This window comes from Cnephaeus nilssonii (assembly GCF_951640355.1).
Source record: "Cnephaeus nilssonii genome assembly, chromosome: 14".
Lineage (NCBI taxonomy): Eukaryota > Metazoa > Chordata > Mammalia > Chiroptera > Vespertilionidae > Cnephaeus > Cnephaeus nilssonii.
The window spans coordinates 59,993,572-60,014,368 of record NC_137085.1 but is presented as its reverse complement, the minus strand read 5'-3'; the positions used below and the strand labels follow the sequence as shown (position 1 = coordinate 60,014,368).

Genomic DNA, 20,797 nt, shown 5'->3' with positions numbered 1-20,797 from the left:
AAGTTTGTCAGTATTTTGGCGAGTCTTTGATTTAGCTACATGGGCTGACCTGTTTTCTTCCAAGATACAGAGCTTGGTTTACTAATACCTCTGGTGTTTACCTATTGTGCAGTAGTGAACTCTGAATGAATGACTGATGTTCTTCTCAATCAAGAATGAAAACACAGGGGAATCCAGTGTTGACCATGGGAAGTAATGTGATACTTCTGCCGGCCTGTCCTTCATCTCCCCATCTCTCTGAGTAACTTGGATGGTGATAATAGCAGTTAGCATTCAGTGAGTGTGTCAATGATATGCCAGGCATATCATTGAATATATTTCCTCAACATGAAGTAACTAATCATTTTCTCACCACAATCCTGTCCCATGGGGTATCCTCTTTTGAAAGGTGAAGAAGTTGAGGCATAAATGAGCTTGGGTGATGGTTGACCATTCTGGTCTCGGTGGACTCACAGATTTCTTGGTTTCATCTTGCCAAAGTCCTGGACACATCTGAGGCCAAGCAGGAGACTCTAGTGTGAGGAGTTACAATCCCAAGGCTGGCCTGTGGTTAACATCCCAAACTTTTACACTGTGGTTGTGGTATCTTGGAAGGGATGTCTACTTTTACTCCCTGCTGTGCTCTGTGATTTTGGCTGGAAAATTTTCCATACGCTCTATTCAAGCCCTTTCCATGGTTTAGCCTTCCTGGGTTTTTGCTCTGGCATCTGACTCATGCCCCCTCTCCTGGAGTTTCTGTAGCACATTGTTTGGTTGCTGGTATGTATTTATAGTTCTAGCATTGGCAAAATCTAAAATGCCTTAGGAAATGATTGGAATTTCAAGACGAGCTTTCTGGTGTATTTTTATGCTGCTCAGCAGAGTGTGATGCGCTGAAGTCAGTGCTGGCAAACAGGCTGGAGGTTGGCTTTTTGGCTGGGGGTCCTCGGAGCGGCTCACAGAGCTCCGTGCATGGCCATCGTCTGGGCCTGGGGACGCGACGACGTCCCCCTGAGCCTGTTCATGGAGAGCTCGCTAATATGCTGTTTTGTTTTGTTTTGTTTTGTTTTGACACTTCCCACAGTAGCTTTATTTAAAAAGAGGGAGCTAGGAGCCCCAAAATGCCATAATTGATTTTAGGGGACGATAAAATAACCCCCGTAAAATGTACTATTGTCATCTCTAGCAACCTCCGAGCAGCAAGGAAGAATGGGGCACACGCCAAGGTGGCCACGCATGGTCGGCGCTCACACGGAAGAGCTGGAGACAGCACACTGGGTAAGAGCGAGGCTCTGGCTAAAAAGCCAGACTACTGGCATTTGGAGCGGTTCCACCAGCTGGATGACCTTGGGCTTCTCATATGTTAATGGAGATAATTATAGGGTTGATGTGAGGATTAATTGTGGCAGGATCTAGAAATGTTAGCCCCTGCCAATAGTATACACGCACAACTTCAGCATGCGGTTACTCCACACCGCACACGGCACAGGAAGCCTGGCCCGGAGTGAGGCTCCTCCCGCACCCAGGCCTGCACCTACCCACAGGTGCCTGTGCTGCTTCTCTGCCCAACGGTACTGTGGCTCCCGTCTTCCCACTCTCTAGGGCCGGAAATAAGACGATTGTCAAGGGCAGCACTGAGACTGAGTGTGTGCACACCCACAGCCATAGCCCCTCTGGCTTCATTCACAGAGCTGGCCCCCCCAGGCCTGGGCCCCCAACACCCCTTGAGAAGCTGAAAACTGCACTTCTCCCTCTTTAGCCAGACACAGATGAGTGGCTGGGAACCACCCTCTCCCCGACACAACACAAGATGGGAGGGCTGAGCTTAAGAGAGACTCAGACGACACGATTTAAATAAATAAGCTGTATTATCTGTACAAAAAATATAAATACAGTTTTGTGTTTTAGAGGAGGAAGTGCCTCCTTTGCACATTATTCAGCAGCCCTAATCATCTTGGGGCGCTGCTGAGTCACAATTCACAGAACAAACAGTAAATGAACATTCATGTCATGCAAGGGGCACACGGCTTCCTACCCCAAACCCGGGCCCTCCAAGCTGGCTCTGCAACCCATTTCAGAGGTTCCAGCCTGACATGGGGGAGCTGAGGACACCTGCTGTGTAGGAAATGTGAATATTGGCCCGTGGTTTTCAACAGCTATTGAACTAGAAATAACCAGCCACATTAGTAGTAGGATAGAATTTGTCTTCTTCACGTGTAACTATTGTGTCACAAATGAATTCTCTCTCATTGCCCCATCATCCCATGTTAGTTTTTACAATGTATTCTGTACACAGTGAATGGATCCAGAGTTAAACATCAGGTTCTATTAAAAAAAGGAACAATACAATAATCACCACGGAGTTTACAGAAACACAACTGCAAGAAGTTACTAAAAAGTCCCCCAAATACTTGGTTTTCTGGCTGACAATGTACAATTATTAATATTGCACTTTTTTATACAAGAAATCCTAATAAATATTCACAAAAGATATACAGACATAGAAAACATTCTCTTTTATTTTAAATAAACATTACACTGATTTTTAGTAACATGATATCTTAGAGCCCCTTTTTGTGGTGAGGAAGAAGGAAACCCACCTAATTGTCCACAGCTCACCTGGGGAGGACACAGATTGACGGTGTCTCCCCTCAGATTTCCTTGCAGGCCGGAAAACACAGCCCTGATGTCAGCGGCGGCCCCGAGGGAGTGGTGCTTTCTCTGAAGGTGAGTGACTCTCGCCGCCCTGCCCTGCCAGGACGACTCAACTGTGGCCACTTGGGAAGGTGGCCAAAATCCCGTGTCCAAAGCCACTTGCTGAATAAGCAATTTGCCCAGTCACCAAAACTGGCATAGGTGGACTCCTGGTAGTTCATTGTGTGTGGGGAATGGGTTGAAAGTCTTTGAGGACAGTCTCAGAAGCTTTAGTTATCTTTTGGCTTTGCCATCGCACCCCACACCCCGCCCCAACCTGCTCTATAGACAGGAGGGAACTCTCACTGTGGTCTGGGCAGGGCTCCCACAAGCCTATTGTACCCCCCCAGGCCCCCGTCAGCTCTGGAATGAAGTGGCTGCTATGTCCTGATGGCTGCTCTCGGGCAAATTAATGAATTGGTTTTTGAAAATTGACTCTAGTCCCTGGCTCTGAAGTGGGGCAGCAAAGGCCATACATGCTCAGATGCCCCTGGCTCCCATCAGCAGTGAGTTCCAGGCTGGGGCACTCTAGACTTAGAGAGCGATGCCAGGGGTGGTTTTGCTGCGGGTGTACAGGCAGAAAGTTCTCTGAGACAGTGTGGGGAGAGAGACTCCCCCCCACCCCATGGAAGGCATGTCTCATACCAAAGCCTGAGCCCTCTGTGAGGGCAGCAGAGCTCCGAGCGGCCCCTCCCCTGAGCCTGCCGGGGTCCCACGCCCAGGGGGTTCAGAGCCCCTCTGGGAGCCTCCTGGCTACTCACTCCTCCCCTGTCTCCCTCCACTCTCCCCTGAGGAACATGCACAGGCTTTCTTGCTTCTGTCCTCCTGCCCCTCTGCTTCCTCTTTCTGCACTGTGTCCTTGAGGCCTACTTGGACTGTCTCCTCCTTGACCCCTACGTGTCCATGTTTTGAGTTCTTGTTGCTCTGTGCCCTCCACCTCCCCTCCCCAGCAGAAGAACTAAGTTCTGGGCTGCTGCTGCCTCAGCATGGTGCCCCCCTCGCCCTTTCTGAGGCCTAGGGACAGAGGCAGGGGAGGAGACAGGAGCAGCGCGCGCCTGCATTAACAGTGCGTGGGAAAGACCCAGGCGGTGTCCAGAGTCCGGACCAATGCTTTACAAACCATCTGGGACCTGCCCACCTGCCTGCTGGGAGCTCTGGCTCCACGCTGTCCCCAGGGGCTATGCCTGCCTCTTCCCAGGTCTCTTTAGGACCCAGGTTTGGGAGGGAGCCAGCTTTGCAAGGAAGCTCCCACTGTCTGGCCCGGTCTGCTCTGCAACCTCCTTTTGACCTCTGTCCTGTCCGTTCCCAACATTCTGTCCTCCGTCTAACTGAAAGAGAAGGCATGCTGAGGTCCTCAAGTCTGGGGGGGGGGGGGGGGCGCGGTGGGGGTTGGATGGGGGTGTGCGTGGTTGGGGGCAGGGAGGGGGAAATAAATAAAACGAAGAAAGCTTAAGTTCTGTCCAAGGTGGTTGCGTGAGTCCGTTGTGCGCCCAGGGTCGGTCTTCCCTAGGCCCTCTCTTCACGCTTTGCCACAAGTTCCACAGCAGCGAGACTTGAACTGGCTGAGTTGGCAGAGTTTCAGCTGTTTCACCTTCTCGCAGTACCTGGTGGTATCTCTGCACTCCACTGGGAAAGAGGGGCGGGGGGCAGAAAGGAAACGTGAAACAGAGATTAACGGCTCTGGCCAACTGGGTGTTTCCTGTGCTGTCCCAGGAGCTCAGCCGCCACCCCTCCTGCCCCTGGCTGCCAACACTGAGAGCCCCCCTTCCTGCCGGTGCCTGTGGGCTCCCTGTCTCTGGCCCGCCTCACCTCCCAGGCAAGTTGCTGTCTCCCATGGTATTTTAGTATTTTAGTAAGTGACTCTCCTCCTTGAGACGGGTTCCAGAAGGACTACATTTTGTTCCGCTGCAAGGTGGCATGTGAGTGAGGCCCTAGTTGATGGCCTCAACCCCCTGAGCAGCTTTGTCTTGGCATATTCTCTCTCCACTTCTCATCACCAGGCCTTACCGGACACCACGACCTTCTAGTCCAGTACTGGCACAGACTACATGGTCCTTCAACACTGGTGCTGATTTGGGTTGTGGACATCTCGGATTGACCGAGTCCGAACTCCTTTCATTGAACACTGGCCCTCAGTGTGGTGAGCTCCTACCACCAAGATGGGTCAGCCCCACCAGGAGGACAAAGACCACCCCTCCCCAAGTGTAGAGAAAGCCACCAGGACTGAAGGTAAGGGGACTGTTTGCCTCCAGGTCCCCTGCCTCCGCGCTAGGAATCGGATGCTCAGGGAGGCCCTGTTGGGCGGAAACGGCACTGCACCAGGTAAGTTTCCTAGTCTCTGCCTCACGCTTTGTCGTCTTCCCTGTGGGGAAGCACCTCCAATTTGTTTCGGGTCTAGAGCAGTGGTCGGCAAACTCATTAGCCAACAGAGCCAAATAGCAACAGTACAACGATTGAAATTTCTTTTGAGAGCCAAATTGTTTAAACTTAAACTTCTTCTAACGCCACTTCTTCAAAATAGACTCGCCCAGGCCGTGGTATTTTGTGGAAGAGCCACACTCAAGGGGCCAAAGAGCTGCATGTGGCTCGCGAGCCGCAGTTTGCAGACCACTGGTCTAGAGCAGGGTCCTCAAACTTTTTAAAACAGGGGGCCCGTTCACTGTCCCTCAGACCGTTGGAGGGCCGGACTATAGTTTAAAAAAACAAAAAACTATGAACAAATTCCTATGCACACTGCACATATCTTATTTTGAAGTAAAAAAACAAAACGGCAGAAATAAATAAAACGAAGGGCCGTAGTTTGAGGACGCCTGGTCTAGAGGAATAAAAATTAGATTCCCACCCAAGGGGGCTACAAAGGCTGGTGTTGGGCTGAGGAGGACCAGACCTGCAGAAGGAGGGAGTGAATGAGTGTCAGCTCCCTGGGCAGGGCTCAGTGTGGTCGGTGCCCTGGGGCAGGGGAGGAGGGACGCGGTCAGCAGAGCCTTGTTCTGTGAGAAGCAGAGCCGTGATGGGCACCTTGTTCTGTGAGCAGAGGCACTCTGCGCGCTGCTTTAATGTGCACAGTGCTTTTTCCTTAGTAGCCCTCCCCTGAGGGCCCTGTTCAGTTGTCCCCTGCGCACCCGCCCAACGACTGCAGGTGAGCTGGAGGCTGATTTCATCCGGCACTTGGCTCTCTCTGGGCCGGGATGGAGCTCTTAGGGCACTCAGCCATCTTCTGTGGCTTGAATATGTGTACACACATCCTTGCACACACCCATGCACCCCTCTGAAAAGACCTAACTCTAGCCCCAGCTCACAGTCCTTGGGAAGCCTGATCCAGTGCCCTGTGCTCAGGCTTGGGCCCAGGGACTGCCCTCTGCACCCGGTGCCCTGCGGGGGGGGGGGGGGGGGGGGGGTTGCGGAAGGCTCTTTGGGATCGGAACATACTGTTTTCGCACGGGGTGATGTTGCAGCGCTGCCAGTTGGCGGGCCGGGGCCCCCAGGAGCACAGGTGCTCAGGCACCGCCTTGTTGGTGTGGGCGTGCACACACTCCACACGCCGGGACTGGAAGCCGTAGTTGCCGCAGGTCGCTGTGCACAGGGTCCACAGGCTGACCCTCCAGTGTACGCTGCAGGCTTCTGACCAGCAGTTCTGGGTGCTCACGGGCCTGCAGGAGGAGGGGGGCAGGGTTAGACTCTGCCTCTGTGGGGGCTGGAGCTGGATGCGGGGTGGGGACAGATGTGAAAATAACACTGCAAACCCGAGGACGTTGGGCAATGAAGAGCTTCCAGTGCTACCAGATCTGGGCTCCGATCTCTGCTCTGTTACTGAAAGGCTCTAACATCTCAGAAGGCCGCCTCCTCTAACTGGGACTCCGTCTGCTCATCTGTCCAATGCCTGCCTCACTGAGAATGGGCTCAGCCCAGGGTGCAGGTCTGCAGAGGCAGAGCCTGGAGCCATCACCCCAGGGGGACATCTACAAGGAGGTATGACGGGAAATGGGGCTAGATAGGGATGACAGGTAGAGACTCGGGGACAAAGGCCCTCACGTCAGCATAACTTCTAGAGGGAGGTCAGCACGAGTGAGGGGGGCTGCTGGAGCCCTTAAGATCTGGTGGCCACTTTGTGGACTTCACCTCCTGCCCACCCTGGGGCTAGTCAGGTCTCTTGTGGTCTCAGGCTTTCCTCAGAGGAACCTACACACCTTCATCTCCAAGAAAGGAGAGCCCCGCCTGGCCCCTTCAGTAAACACAAGGCACCACTGAGCCTTCTACCTTGGGAGAGGCCAGTGGCCTGGGGAGAACTGAGGTGAAAGGGCAGGGCATGTGACCCCTGGGACCGTGGGAGACTGGAGGAGAAGCATTCATTCACCACCATCTTTCTGTGCTATTGACACAGGGGCTGGGGAAAGGAGGCCCATGGCTTTCTCTTACCTCGGGAGGGCACTGCACTGCTCTGACGGTAAGGTGACGCCGTCCAGGGTCTGGCAGAAGACTTGTCTGTGTTGCACAGCTAGGTGAGGCCCGATGCAAGGCCCATTGCACTGGCAAGCAGAGAAGGTGACATATAATGTTAGGCAAGCCAGGGGAGGCTGCGGTATTCAGGCTGCAGGGGACACATGGACAGGGTCAGATCATTCATCTTGCCCCTCTTTGGGCCCACTAAAGGGTGTTCATGGCATGTTTCCTCTGTGCCACAGTGGAAGCGTTAGCTTTCCTGTGGTCTGTGAGCATTCTGCTAGCAAATGGCTAATGGCAGTTGTGGAGCCAATCGGAGAATGTCAACCCCTCCCAGATTAAACAGGTGAAAGATTGCTTGGCATAATGGGCCAGGAATGTGTTGGTAACCTTTATTATTCTACATCCTGTTTCTATGACTTTAGAGGTGAAGAAGGCCTTAAGAAAAGCCCCTCAGTCCCACCTTTACTCCTGAGAATTATTTGATTTATTGTTTTCTTGCTCAGTTCACCCAAGTAACCAAGTCTATGAGTTCTTTCCTTCCTTTGGCTTCATTTTCTCCAGGTTAAACCCAGGATGGCTGAGCAAAAGCAGACTTAGGTATGTACAACTAGTCCCTGCTTATATTCCCTTGATATGTGCTCATGGAGATTGTTAGGATTTTCCTAGAGTTGGCAGAGCCAGAGTCTAGCACAGGAAATGCCCGTAACAATGGTGTCTGTAAAGTACAAAAGCAGCAGGCCTTAGCTGACATCCGCTATTTGAGTAAGAGGCCAGATACCCCTTAGAGGTCACTTTAGAACCAAAGTCCTTAACTTGGGCGGGGGTCTTTGGACTTCCTAGGGGACCCCGGGAGAGCTGTTAACCTTTAAAATTATAAGCAGAAATCTTGTGTTTATTGACATTTTTTCTAGCAAGAGGCTTTAGCTTTTATCACATGCTCAAAGGATTCCAGAGGTTTAAAACCGCTGAAGGAAAGGATTGAAGGTAAAGATAGTCTCTTAGGTCAGGCAACTGTGCCCCAAATCAGTTACTGCTCCTTCTGCCACAGCTGAGTATACCAGAGTCTTGTCAATCACATCTCATCTGTTTGTCGGACCAAGTGATGCTAGAAGGTGGGAACTCAGAGAGCAGAAAGAGATGGGCGCTGAAGGGTCCAGTGTGATGATGCTGTTGTTCACAAAGACACAGGAGGGTGAGGGAAAATGTAAAAATGCCCCTTGACACCAACAACTGGGAGTTTTAGATAAAATATATACCTAATTTGTTAAAATTTATTATTTTATTTATATAATTCAGTGGCATTAGTACATTCATGTTGTTGTACACCATTAAAATTATTCATCTCTAGAACTTTTTCATCATCCTGAACTCCCCAGCTGTGGTATCCATTATTCTACTTCCTATTTCTATGACTTTACTCCAGGTACCCCATTTAAGTGAAATCATGCAGTGTATGTTCTTTTGTGTCTGGCTTCTTTAACTTAAATGTTTTCAAGGTTCATCCATGTTTTAGCATATAGAATTTCTCTTTTTTTTAAGGCTGGATAACATGCCATTGGAAGTATACGCCACATTTTGTTTATCCTTCTATTTTGTAAGTATAGATCACATTTTGTTTATCCTTCCCTTTATCCTGCTAACGAACATATGAGTTGTTTTTATTTTTATGGCTATTGTGAATAATGCTATCATGAATATTAGTGTTCAAATATCAGTTCAAGTTCCTGCTTTCAGTTCTTCTGAGTATATAGCTAGAAGTGGAATTGCTGGATCATAAGGTAATTCTATGTTTACTTTTTTGAGGAACCTCCATACTATTTTCCACAGTAATTATGCCATTTCATATTCCCATCAACAGTGCTTAAGGGTTTCAGTTTCTCCATATCTTGGTCAACATTTGTTATTTTTTTTAAAATAACAATCCTGATGGATAAGTGGTATCTCATTGTGGTTTTGATTTGCATTTCCCTAAATACTAGTGATGTTCAATATCTTTTCATTTGTGTATTGGCCATTTATACATATTCTTTAGAGAAATATCTATTCAAGGCTTTGTGTTTTGTTGTTGATTTATAGTTATCTTCTATATATTCAGGATATTAACCCTTTATCAAATTTATGATTTACAAATATAGTTGACCCTGGAACAACACAAGTTTAAATTGTGTTGGTTCATTTATATGCGGATTTTTTCAATAAATACTATACTGTTTTTCATCCATGGTTGAGAGTTCATGGGTGTGGAGGGCTGACTGTATGCATTGATGTATGTCATTTTATGTAGAGGACTTGAACATCTGTAGATTTTGGTATCTGCAGGGTTGGGGCGGTCCTGGAACGAATACCTGTGGATACTGAGGGGTAACTTAAGTTTTTGGGGAGTCAAAAGTTATAAACAGATTTTTGACTGTGTGAGAGTGGGCATCCCTAATCCTGATGTTATTCAAGTGTCAACTGAAATTCCTCCCATTCTGTTTGTTGCCTTTTTACTCTGTTGATAGTGTCCTTTAATGAAGAAAAGCTTTCTTTTGTTGCCTTTGCTTTTAGTGTCATATCCAAGAAATCATTGCCAAATGCATTATTATTAAGTGTCTCCCCTCTCTGTTTTCTTCTAAGGGTTTTATACTTTTAACTCTTAGTGTTAATTTTTGTGTATGGTGTAAGATAGGGATCCAACTTCATTCTCTTACATGTAGCTAGACAATTTTCCTAGCACCATTTGTTGCAAAGACTGTCCTTTCCCCATTGAATGATCTTGACACACTTCACTTGACCATATGTGCTAGAGTTTATTTCTGGGCTTTCTATTTTATTCCATTCTGTTGGTCTATATGTCTGTGTTCGTATGCCAGCACTATACTGTTTTGATTACTGAAACTGTGTAGTAAGTTTTGAAATCAGGAATTGTGAAATCTTCAACTTGTTCTGGCCATTTGAGATTTTGATAGGAATTGAATTAAATCTGTAAATCAATTTGAGCAGTATTGAAATCTTAAGTTTTCCAATCTATGAACACAAGATGTCTTTTGCCTCCTTGGTTAAGTTTATTCCTAAGTATTTATTATTTCTGGTGCTAGTATAAATTGAATTGTTTAAATTTTCTTATTGCTGATGTATAAAAATGCAACTGATTTTATTAGCTCTAAGATTTTTTTTGGCTTTTATAAATGAGATCATGTCATCAATGAACAAAGATAATTTTATTTCTTCCTATCCAAGTTGGATGGCTTGACTTTTCTCTCCTAATACTCTGAACTTCCAATACTATCTATATTGAAGTAGCAGACATTGAACCCTTCTGGGACTCGCACAATGTGTATGTTGGTACCATTTTCTTCATTCAGCTCCTTAGACTTGATAATTTTAATAATCCTTTTTTTCAGGTTTGCTAATTATTTCTTCTGCCTACTTAAACCTGCTGTTGAAAAATTTCAATACAGATATTATATTTTTCAGATCCAAAATTTCTGTCTTTGTTATTATAATTTTTCAAGTTATAGTTGACATACAATATTATTAGTTTCAGGTCTACAACATAGTGATTCAACATTTATAGTCCTTACAATGTTATCACCAGAACAAGTCTAGTAACCATTTATCACCATACAAAGTTATTAAAATATTGACTATTTTCACTATGCTATATCCCCATGACATAAAAAATAACTGGAGGTTTGTACCTTTTATCCCCCAATCCCTCCCCTCTGGAAACCATTAGTTTGTTCTCTGTATTTAAGGGTCTGTTTCTCTTTTGTTATATTTGTTTAAGATTCCACAATAAGACAAATACCATATAAGTGACATTATATGGCATTTGTCTTATTTAACTTAGCATAACACCTTTTAGGTCCATCCATGTTTCAAATGACAAGATTCCATTTTTTATGGCTGAGTTATATATATATATATATATATATATATATATATATATATATATATATATATATATATATACATACACACACACACACACACTGAGTGGCCAGATTATTATGATCTCTGAATGCATAATAATCTGGCCACTCAGTGTATATCCTATATAATAAAAGGCTAATATGCAAGTTGTTCCCTCAGCCAGGAGTTCGACCAGCAGGCAGACTGGCCAACTGCCCATGTCCCCTCCCCTTGGCTAGGCTGGCCGAACCCCACTCATGCATCAGGCCATATATATATATATATATATACACACACAGAGTGGTCAGATTATGTGTTCAGAGATCATAATAATCTGGCCACTCAGTGTATATAATCTTCTTTATTCATTCATCTCTTGATGAACACCTAGGTTTATTCCATATCTTGGTTATTGTAAATAATACTGCAATGAACATAGAGGTGCATTTTTCTTTTTGAGTTAGTATTTTCACGTTTTTTTTTTCCAGATAGATATCCTGGAGTGGAATTGCTGAGTCCTATGGTCATTCTATTTTTACTGTTCTCCATAATGGCTGTATCAGTTTACAATCCCACTAGCTATGCAAAAAAAGGGTTCCCTCTTCTCCACATCCTCAGCAACACGTTATTTGCTGACTTTTTGGTAGTAGTCATTCTTATAGGTGTGAGGTTCTCAATGTGATTTTGATTTGCATTTCCCTGATGATTTGTGATACTGAGCATTTTTTTTTCATGTTTTTTGGACATCTGTATATGTTCTTTGGAGAAATGTCAGGTGCTCTCCTTTTTAAAATCAGTTTGTTGTTCTGATGTTGAATTGTGTGAGTTATTTTTGCTATTAATCTTATGGGATATATCATTGGCAAATATCTTCTCCCAATCAGTAGGCTGTCTTTTCAGTTTGATGTACACCCATTAGTTGTTTTTTTCTTTTGTTGTCCTTACCTGAGAAGATATATATAAAAAATATTGCTAAGACCAATGTCAAAGGGTTTACTGACTATGATATCAGGCCTTATATAGAAGTCTTAATCCACTCTGAGTTTATTTTTGCTTGTATCTGTCCAGTTTTCCCAACCCCATTTATTGAAGAGGCTGTCATGTCCCCACTGTATATTCCTTCCAATGTCATAGATTGACTATATAATTGTGGTTAATTTCTGGGCTTTTATTATGTTCCATTGATGTATGTGTCTGTTTTTATGTAGTACCATACTGCTTTGATTAATATAGTATAGTATAGTTTGAAATCAGGGAATGTGATGCCACCAGCGTTTTTGTCCTTTCTTACATTGCTTTGGCTATTGGGGGAAATTTGTGATTCCATATAAATTTTAGGAATGTTTGTTCTGGTTTTCTGAAAAATACCATTGGAATGTTCTCATTTTGTTCACATATCGTTTTTCTGATTTCCTTCAGTTTTTTAAATCTGTTTTTCTTTAGCTCCTGGAGTGTATTGAAGACAGTTGTTTTAAGCTCTTTGTCTAATACATCTGATGCACTGTTTCTTCAGGGATGGTTTCTGCCACTTCATTTTCTTCCTTGAATGGACCATGTTTTCCTGTTTCTTTGTATGGCTTATGATTTCTTTTGGAATTGGGTTTTGAGGACAGTCATCTCTCCATCTTTGCACACTCTCTTTACTGATTAGCTGGATGTTCTCTGAGCCTAGGGATCAGCCTTAGGTGAAAGCTTCAGGTCTTTTATGAGCACATGTCTTACCTAGGCCTGCATGTGGCTTTCTCAACTCCCCTGTGTACAGGGAAACTTTTGAATGGCTTACTTGCCAGAGTCTCATTCCAGGTGTTTCTAATGTCTATTGTATGTCTCCATCTGTAATCTTTTGCCCCAGGTGCCTACAGGTTGGTAGCCCCCCTGAAGCTTTCCCAAGTAGTGGTTGCCACTTGAGATCTGAGTTCGATGAAACAGAGACCAGTCCTTCAGGCAGCCACCTGACAGGTTAGCATATTGCAAACAGGATCTTCTCTGCTCCCTCCAGATTAAAGGAGGGAAATGGGCTGCTGCTGCCTCTAGACCAAGTCCGTGCGATGCTGGTTGGGGTGCAAAAGGATGAGTGAAAATAACACAGTAGGTCCCACTGTTTGGAAGGTGGGTATTTTTTATTGGGTGTTTGCTGTAAACTTTGACTGTTTTTCAGAGATCCTGTTAGGGTAGTTCCGTGGTTGGCCAACTGTGGCTCGTGAGCCGAGTGTGGCTCTTCCACAAAATACCACGGCCTGGGCGAGTCTATTTTGAAGAAGTGGCGTTAGAAGAAGTTTAAGTTTAAAAAATTTGGCTCTCAAAAGAAATTTCAATCGTGGTACTGTTGATATTTGGCTCTGTTGACTAATGAGTTTGCCGATCACTGGGGTAGTTCATCCAGTTTCTGGTTGTTTTGTTGTTTCCATGGAGAAATGAGGAAGTTAGAGCTTCCTAGTCTGCTATTTTGCTGCTATCCTTTGACCACAATTGGGAATTCATGAAGGAGTGATATGATCCCACTCCTATTTTCTCCACTGGATTGACTTTAGTGCCAGTTGCCACACTGAAATTGCCTGTCCATCATGTTCCACTTGGTACTGACCGATATGCTATTTTCTTTGTTCTTTCTGGAAACAACTCCTTTGTGAACATATGCTTTCTAAGTTTCCCCCTAATCATTAGGTTATCTTCCCACTTCCCCCTCTTCCTCCTACAGCTTCATTAGTGTCCCCTAGGGTTCCATCCTATGCCTTTTCGTCATCTCATGTTTTCCCTTGGGTTATCCTATCCTTGACTCCTAGCTATCAGTTGTCTATTGATGACTTTCAAATTGACAGTGTTTAGCATGGCTTTAAGTCCTGGCTCTATATAGACAACTGCTTAGTAAACATACCCAAAACAAATTTTTTGTCACTCCAAATTACCATTTTCCCCACCTGTATTCTTATTCAATCCATAAACCTGAGAGTCATCTTAGCTTCCTCCTTGTCTCTCATCTCTGATATCTAAGAGGTCACTGAAGCCATGTGAATTACACTTTCATAGGATCTCTTCTCCATTTCCATTGCCCAATGCCTTCATTCTGATCAGCAAATTTCTCACATAGAATAGGTTTCTCTTTCACTTTCCAATTCATTTATGCCACAGAATAATCTTTTCAAAGTATAACTCTGTTCATGACATTCTTATTTAAAAATCTTTCTAGGTGCCCCCGTACCTCACCCCTAACAAAGTGGCATTAATAAAAATATCCAAACTCCTTGGACAGTATAGCATACCAGACTCTTCATGATCTTGCACCTGTTTTTCAGCCACATTTCTACCTCTCACTGAATTCTCCTGCAAACATTCCAGGGCTGCTTTTGCCTTCATTCCTTTTCCCCACCCAAGATAGTTGCCTCATAAATGTATGTTGGGTTAAAAGAAGAAAGTTGAATTACTACATGAAGACAGATTGTTTGAGCTGAGAAAGTAGTTTTAGTTCTACTTAGCCTAAAATAAGCATGGTTTTCATAGTCTTCAAAGAGGTAGGCAAATGAAGGAGCAGATATTTACATGACATTATTCCCAAAGGACTTTCTCATCAGAAACTATTACTGTTTTTATTCTCACAGGAATAGAATGCAGAAGATTGAGGGGCATCTATAGTTTGTAGCACATCCCAACAATACCACCAATAGAAAATTATCAACAGGATTGTGAGATCAAGCAGTTCCCTGTAAAGCCTCAAGCCTCGCTACTATTTAAAATACGATCCTTGGACCAGTAGCATTGGCATCACCTGAAAGGTCTTGGAAATTCAGCAGATGAACACAGTGAGAATGTCAACAAAGAGAGAGAAAATATAAGAAAGTACTAAATAGAAGTCACAGAACTTGTACTGAAAAATACCCTAGCGGGGTTTGGGGGGCAGAACTCACCCAATCAGAGCAGCAAATAGAAGAAAGAATGAAAACAAATGAAGATACTTGAGACTTATGAGACAACATCAAGCAGACCAACAATCACAGAAGGAGAAGAGAGAAAGGGGTTGAAATCTTCCCTAACCTGGGGAAGGAAACAGACATCTAGATCTAAGGAGCCCAGGGAGTTCAAAGGAAGGTGAAACCATACTAATTTACATTTTAATTAATTGTCCAAAGTTAAAGACACAGACAAAATTTTAAAAGCAACTTATGTCTAAGGGATAATGTTGCCCCACCCCAAGACCATTAGCATTCAGGATCAAAGAAGAATGTTTTCCACACAAGCAAAATTTAAAGGAGTTTATCATTATTAAATCAGCCTTATAAGAAATCTTAAAGAGACTTTTTTTAAGGTGAAAGGAAAGGGTGCTAATTAGTAGTAAGAAAACATATGAAAGTATAAATGTCACAGATAAAGGTAAAAAATAGAAAAGTTAAATAAATAGAAAAGGTAGTGGATTAATTAGTCATAATGCTAGTATGAAGGTTAAAAATGTGTGGGAAGAGTAAAAATGTTGATTGCATTCCAAATTCTAACTTATCAACTTTAAAATAGACTGTTCTAAATGTGTTATTATATGTAAGTCTCATGGTAACCACAAATCAAATACCTATAATAGTTACACAAACTATAAAGAGAAAGGAATCTTAAGTATACCACTAAATAAAGTCATCAGACCACAAGAGAATAGAGTAAGGGAAGAAAGGAGAGGAACTACAAAACAACCAGAATACAATGAATAAAATGGCAAATTCTGCACTCAAAAGACATAGAGTGGTGGGATGGCTATGGTGCCTATAGGAAACTCACTTCAGATGTAAGGACATACACTGAAAGGATGGGAAAAGGTATTCTATATAAATAGCACTAAGAGAAAGTAAGAGTTTCTACACCTTTATCAAATAAAATAGACTTTAAAACATAGACTGTACTAAGAGATTAAGAAGGACATTACATAATGATAAAGGGGTCAATATAACATTTATAAATATCACAAATATTAACAGACCCAAAGGGAGAAAAGGACAGCATTATAATAACGCTAGGGAAATTTAATACGCTGCTTACATCAATGAGTAGATGAGACAGAAAATTAATTAGAATAGATTGGCCTTAAATGATACATCAGACCAGATGGACTTACCAAAATATATACAAAATAGTCTACACTTTCTTCTCAAGTTCACATGGAACATTCTTCAGGATAAATTATATATGAGGCCACAAAACGTCTTACTAAATTTAAAAAGACTGAAATCATATCAATCATCTTTTCTGACCACAATGGTATGAAACTAAAAATGAATTACAAGAAGAAAACTGGAAAAATCACAAATATGTGGAGATTAAATGACATGCTATTGAACAACCAATGGAAAATATATAATAAAACTTTTGGGATATAGTAAAAGAAATTCTAAGAGGAAAGGTCATAGGAAAAAAAATGGGTAGAGGACCTGAATAGACACTTTTTCCAAAGAGGACAAACAGATGGCCAAGAGACGTTTGAAAAAATGCTCAACATCATTAATCATCAGAGAGATGCAAATTAAAATGACAATGAGATACTACCTCACCAGAATGACAATAAATCAACAAACAACAGTTCTGGTGAAGATGTGGAGAAAAAGGAACCCTACTACACTGTTGGTGAGAATGCAGACTGGTATAGCCACTATGGAAAACTGTGTGGAGTTTCCTCAAAAAATTAAAAATGGAACTGCCATTTGAGCCAGTGATCCCACTTCTATGAATCCCAAAATACAAATCAGAAAGAATATATGGAGAACTATTTACAATAGCTAAGATCTAGAAACAGCCCAAGTGCCCATCAGTAGATGAGTGCATAAAAAAGCTGTCGTACATTTACACAATGAAATACTTATTATGCAGCTATAAAAAGGAAGGATCTTTGGAGAGTATTATACAAAGCAAAATAAGCCAGTCAGAGAAAGATAAATATCACATGACCTCCCTTATATGTGGAAACTGATGAATAAAATAGAACCAGAAACATGGAACAGACTGACAAATCTCAAGGTGGGAGGAGGGTGGGTGGGAAGAGATTAACCAAAGAATTTATATGCATATACATTGCCCATAGACACAGACAATAGGGTGGTGAAGTCCTGGGGTGGAAGTGGGCAATATTCTCAACAATAAAGATAAAAAACTAAGGACATCTGAATAAAGTAGGGATTATTGTTAAAAGAAACCCGAGCCAGCTAGTGTGGCTCAGTGGTTGCGTGTCGACCTATGAACCAGGAGGTCATGGTTCATTCCCAGTCAGGAGATATGCCCGGTTGCAGAAGGCAGTCAAACATCTCATCATTGATGTTTCTATCTCTCTCTCCCTTCTTCTCTGAAATCAATAAAAATATATATTAAAAAATAAGAAAAATATCAAGCAACCTAACTTTATATCCTAATGAACTATATAAAAAGAACAAATGAAGCTCTAAGTATAAGGAAGGAAATAAAGATTAGAGCAGAAATGTATGAAACAGAGGCTAAAAAGACAATAGAAAAATAAAACTAAGAGCTAGTTTAAAAAGAAAATTGACAAACCTTTAGCTTGACTCACAAAAAAAGAACTCAAAATCAAATGCAAGAAGATATGTTATAACTGATACCAAAGAAATACAATCACAAGAAACTACTATGTATACTTATATGCCAACAAATGAGACAACCTAGAAGAAATGGATAAATTTCTAGAAACATACAACCTACCAAGATTGAATCATGAGTAGAAAATCGGAATAGACTGATTACTATTAAGGAGATTGAATCAGTAATTCAAAACCTCTCAACAAACAAAAGTATAGGACCAGATGGTTTCACTGGGGAATTCGACCACCAAATATTTTAAAAGAATTAATACCAATCCTTCTCTAATGCTTCCAAACTAATTTTACTCATTTTATCAGACCAGCATCACCCTGATACCAAAACCAGAAAAAGACACAAGAAAATACAATTTACAGGCAAATATCTTCAACCATACATTAAAAGGATCATACATCATACCAAGTGGGAATTATTCCAGGGATGCAAGGATGGTTTAACATCCATATATATATCAATGTGATAATCACATTAACAAAATGAAGGATAAAATAGATGCAGAAAAAGTATGACAAAATTCAATATAATAAAGGCCATATATGACAAGCCCACAGCTAACATCATACTCAAGATTGAAAGCTTTTTCTGTAAGACCAGGAATCAGACGAGGATGCCCACTCTTATCCTTTTCACCACTTACAATTGCATAAAAAAGGATAAAATACCCAGGCATAAACTTAAAGGGGTGAAAAATGTGTACACTGAAAACTATAAGACATTAAGACATTAACAAAATAAATGGAAAGATATTGCATGCTCATGTATTTGAAGAATATTGTTAAAATAAAATGTTATTAACAAAGCAATTTATAGATTTAATGCAATCCCTATCAAAATTTCAATGTCATTTTTTTTCAAAGAAATAGAACAAACAATCCTAAATTTTTATGAAACTGCAAAAGACCCAAATAACAAAGCAATCTTGAAAAAAAAGCTAGAGCAATCATACTCTTTGATTTCAAAATATATTACAACAAACCTATAGTAGTCAACAAAGTATGGTGCAGGCATAAAAGCAGACACAAAATAGAGAGTCCAGAAGTAAACCCACATAACTATGATTAATTACAACAAAGGAGCCAAGAATATACATGGGGAAATGACAGTGTCTTCAATAAATGGTGCTGGGAAAACTGGACAGCCACGTGCAAAGGAATGGAACTGGACCACTAACTTACATAAGACACAAATTAACTCAAAATGGGTAAAAGACTTGAACGTAAGGCCTGAAATCTTATCTCCTAAAGATCAGTCTTGGCAATAATTTTTTGCATCTGACACCAAAAGTAAAGGCAACAGAAGGAAATAAACAAGTGAGATTACATAAAGCTAAAAAGCTTTTGCACAGCAAAGGAAACCATTAAAAAATACAACCTAATCAATAGGGGAAATTATTTGCAAATCATATATATGACAAGGGGTTAATATATATAATATTAATATATTATATATTAATATTATATATATTAACCCCTTGTCATATATATGATTTGCAAATATAAATAAAATACAACTCAACAGCAAAGAACCCAAAGAAAATCAATTTAAAAAGGGATAGAGGATCTGAATAGATATTTCTTTAAAAGAACTTATAGATGCCCAACAGGTACATGAAATGGTGTTCAACATCACCAATAATCAGGGAAATGCAAATCAAATCCACACTGAACTATCACCTCATACCTGTTGGAATGTCTATTATCAAAATGACGAGATAAGTGTTGGTGAGGATGTGGAAAAAGAGAACCCTCGTGCACTATTGGTGGGCATGTAAATTGGTGCCACCACTACAGAGAGCAGTTTGAAGGTTTCTAAAAAAAATTAAAAATAGAACTATATGATCCAGCAGTTCCACTTCTGGGTATTTATCTGAAAACACTAACTCAAAAAGATATGTGCCACCCCATGTTCATTGCAGCTTTACAATAGCCAAGATATGGAAACGAGCTAAGTATCCATCAGTGGATTAATGGATAAAGAAAATGAGACACACACACACACATATAGAGGAATATTACTCAGCCATAAAAGAAAAAGACATTTTGCCATTTGCAACAACACGTATGGACCTTGAGGGAATTATGCTAAGTGAAATAAGCCAGACAAAGAAAAGACAAATATTGTATGATCTCACTTATATGTGGAATCTCAGAAAACCTTGAAAAACAGGTTGGTGCTTTCCAGAGGTGGGGGTGGGCAATATCAGTGAAGGGGGTCAAAAGTTATAAACTTCCAGTAAGGAAATAAAGTCATGGAGATGTCATGTACAGCTTGGTGACTATACTTAATAATAATACTGTATTGTATTCTATGCTTAGAATAGATCTTAAAAGTTCTAAGAAGAAATACTTTTTTATAACTATGTATGGTGACAGATGTTAATTAGACTTATTGTGGTGATCATTTCACAATGTATACAAAAATGGAATCATTATTGTTGTACACCTGAGATTAATATATTATATATCAATTGTACCTTAATAAAAAATCAGCATCCAAAGCTTTACTTCAGATCTGCTATATCAGAATTAGCAATTTTAACAGTATTCACAGGTGATTTACATCAAAGCCTGAGACATTATTTGCCTAGAGGGTTTTAGAAGAAATAAGAAGGGGGTGAGAGTATTTGATGGGAAAGACCTATTTTCTCCCTTTTAGGAAAAATAATTACTGAGAATGATCAATGTGCACTGTATGTCCCCTTGATTGACCTCAATGATATAATACAGAAATTTCTCCCATGTGTAGCCAGATCTGTTCCCCATTGTCATTTCACAAGCTGCCAATAAGTGGAGAGCCTAAAAGCAGAGCTGCCTTGGGCTGAATGAGAGCTATCAGAAGTGAGTGGGCTCTTCCAGGTAAGAGAAAGATGATATCCCCCAGGCGGAGGAGCAAGGGGGAGCTCATGCCTCTTTGATTATGAAGCACATACATTAGGTCACTGGAAGTAAGGGGGGGTTGGTAGAGGTGCCAAAAAGGAGCGTCTGGTCGAATGTGTTGACTGGCCAGCGTGAACATTGTCCCCTGACTCACCTGGGACACAAATGACTTATGTGTTACAAGTAAATTCTGTGGCCACATTTCCCCAAATAACATCTGATCTTCATTAGAGATGGCACAGTGCATTAACTAGATAGGAAATTCCAAGTGATTGTTCTCCAAAGAACACGCCTGGTGTGTGTGGGGGGAGGCGGGGATGGAGGGATATGAA

At 42.0% G+C, this 20,797-nt stretch overlaps 1 protein-coding gene across 4 annotated transcripts in view; it reads right to left on the bottom strand.

The window, feature by feature from the left end:
* Nucleotides 1–1,927: 1,927 nt before the first annotated feature.
* Nucleotides 1,928–20,797, bottom strand: part of ADAMTSL1 (ADAMTS like 1) — an 879,784-nt gene continuing 860,914 nt past the window's right edge. For 2 of the 4 annotated variants that reach the window (XM_079789992.1, XM_079789994.1), the window contains exons 28-29: nucleotides 7,090–7,199; nucleotides 5,954–6,323 (exon numbers count right to left, since the gene is read on the bottom strand). In XM_079789992.1, the coding sequence (XP_079646118.1) occupies nucleotides 5,969–6,323; nucleotides 7,090–7,199 (465 nt within the window). In that variant the 3' untranslated portion in view covers nucleotides 5,954–5,968. Of the gene's footprint in view, nucleotides 4,300–5,953; nucleotides 6,324–7,089; nucleotides 7,200–20,797 lie in introns of those variants that run through there. The other 2 variants (XM_079789995.1, XM_079789993.1) reach the window with 2 other exon arrangements.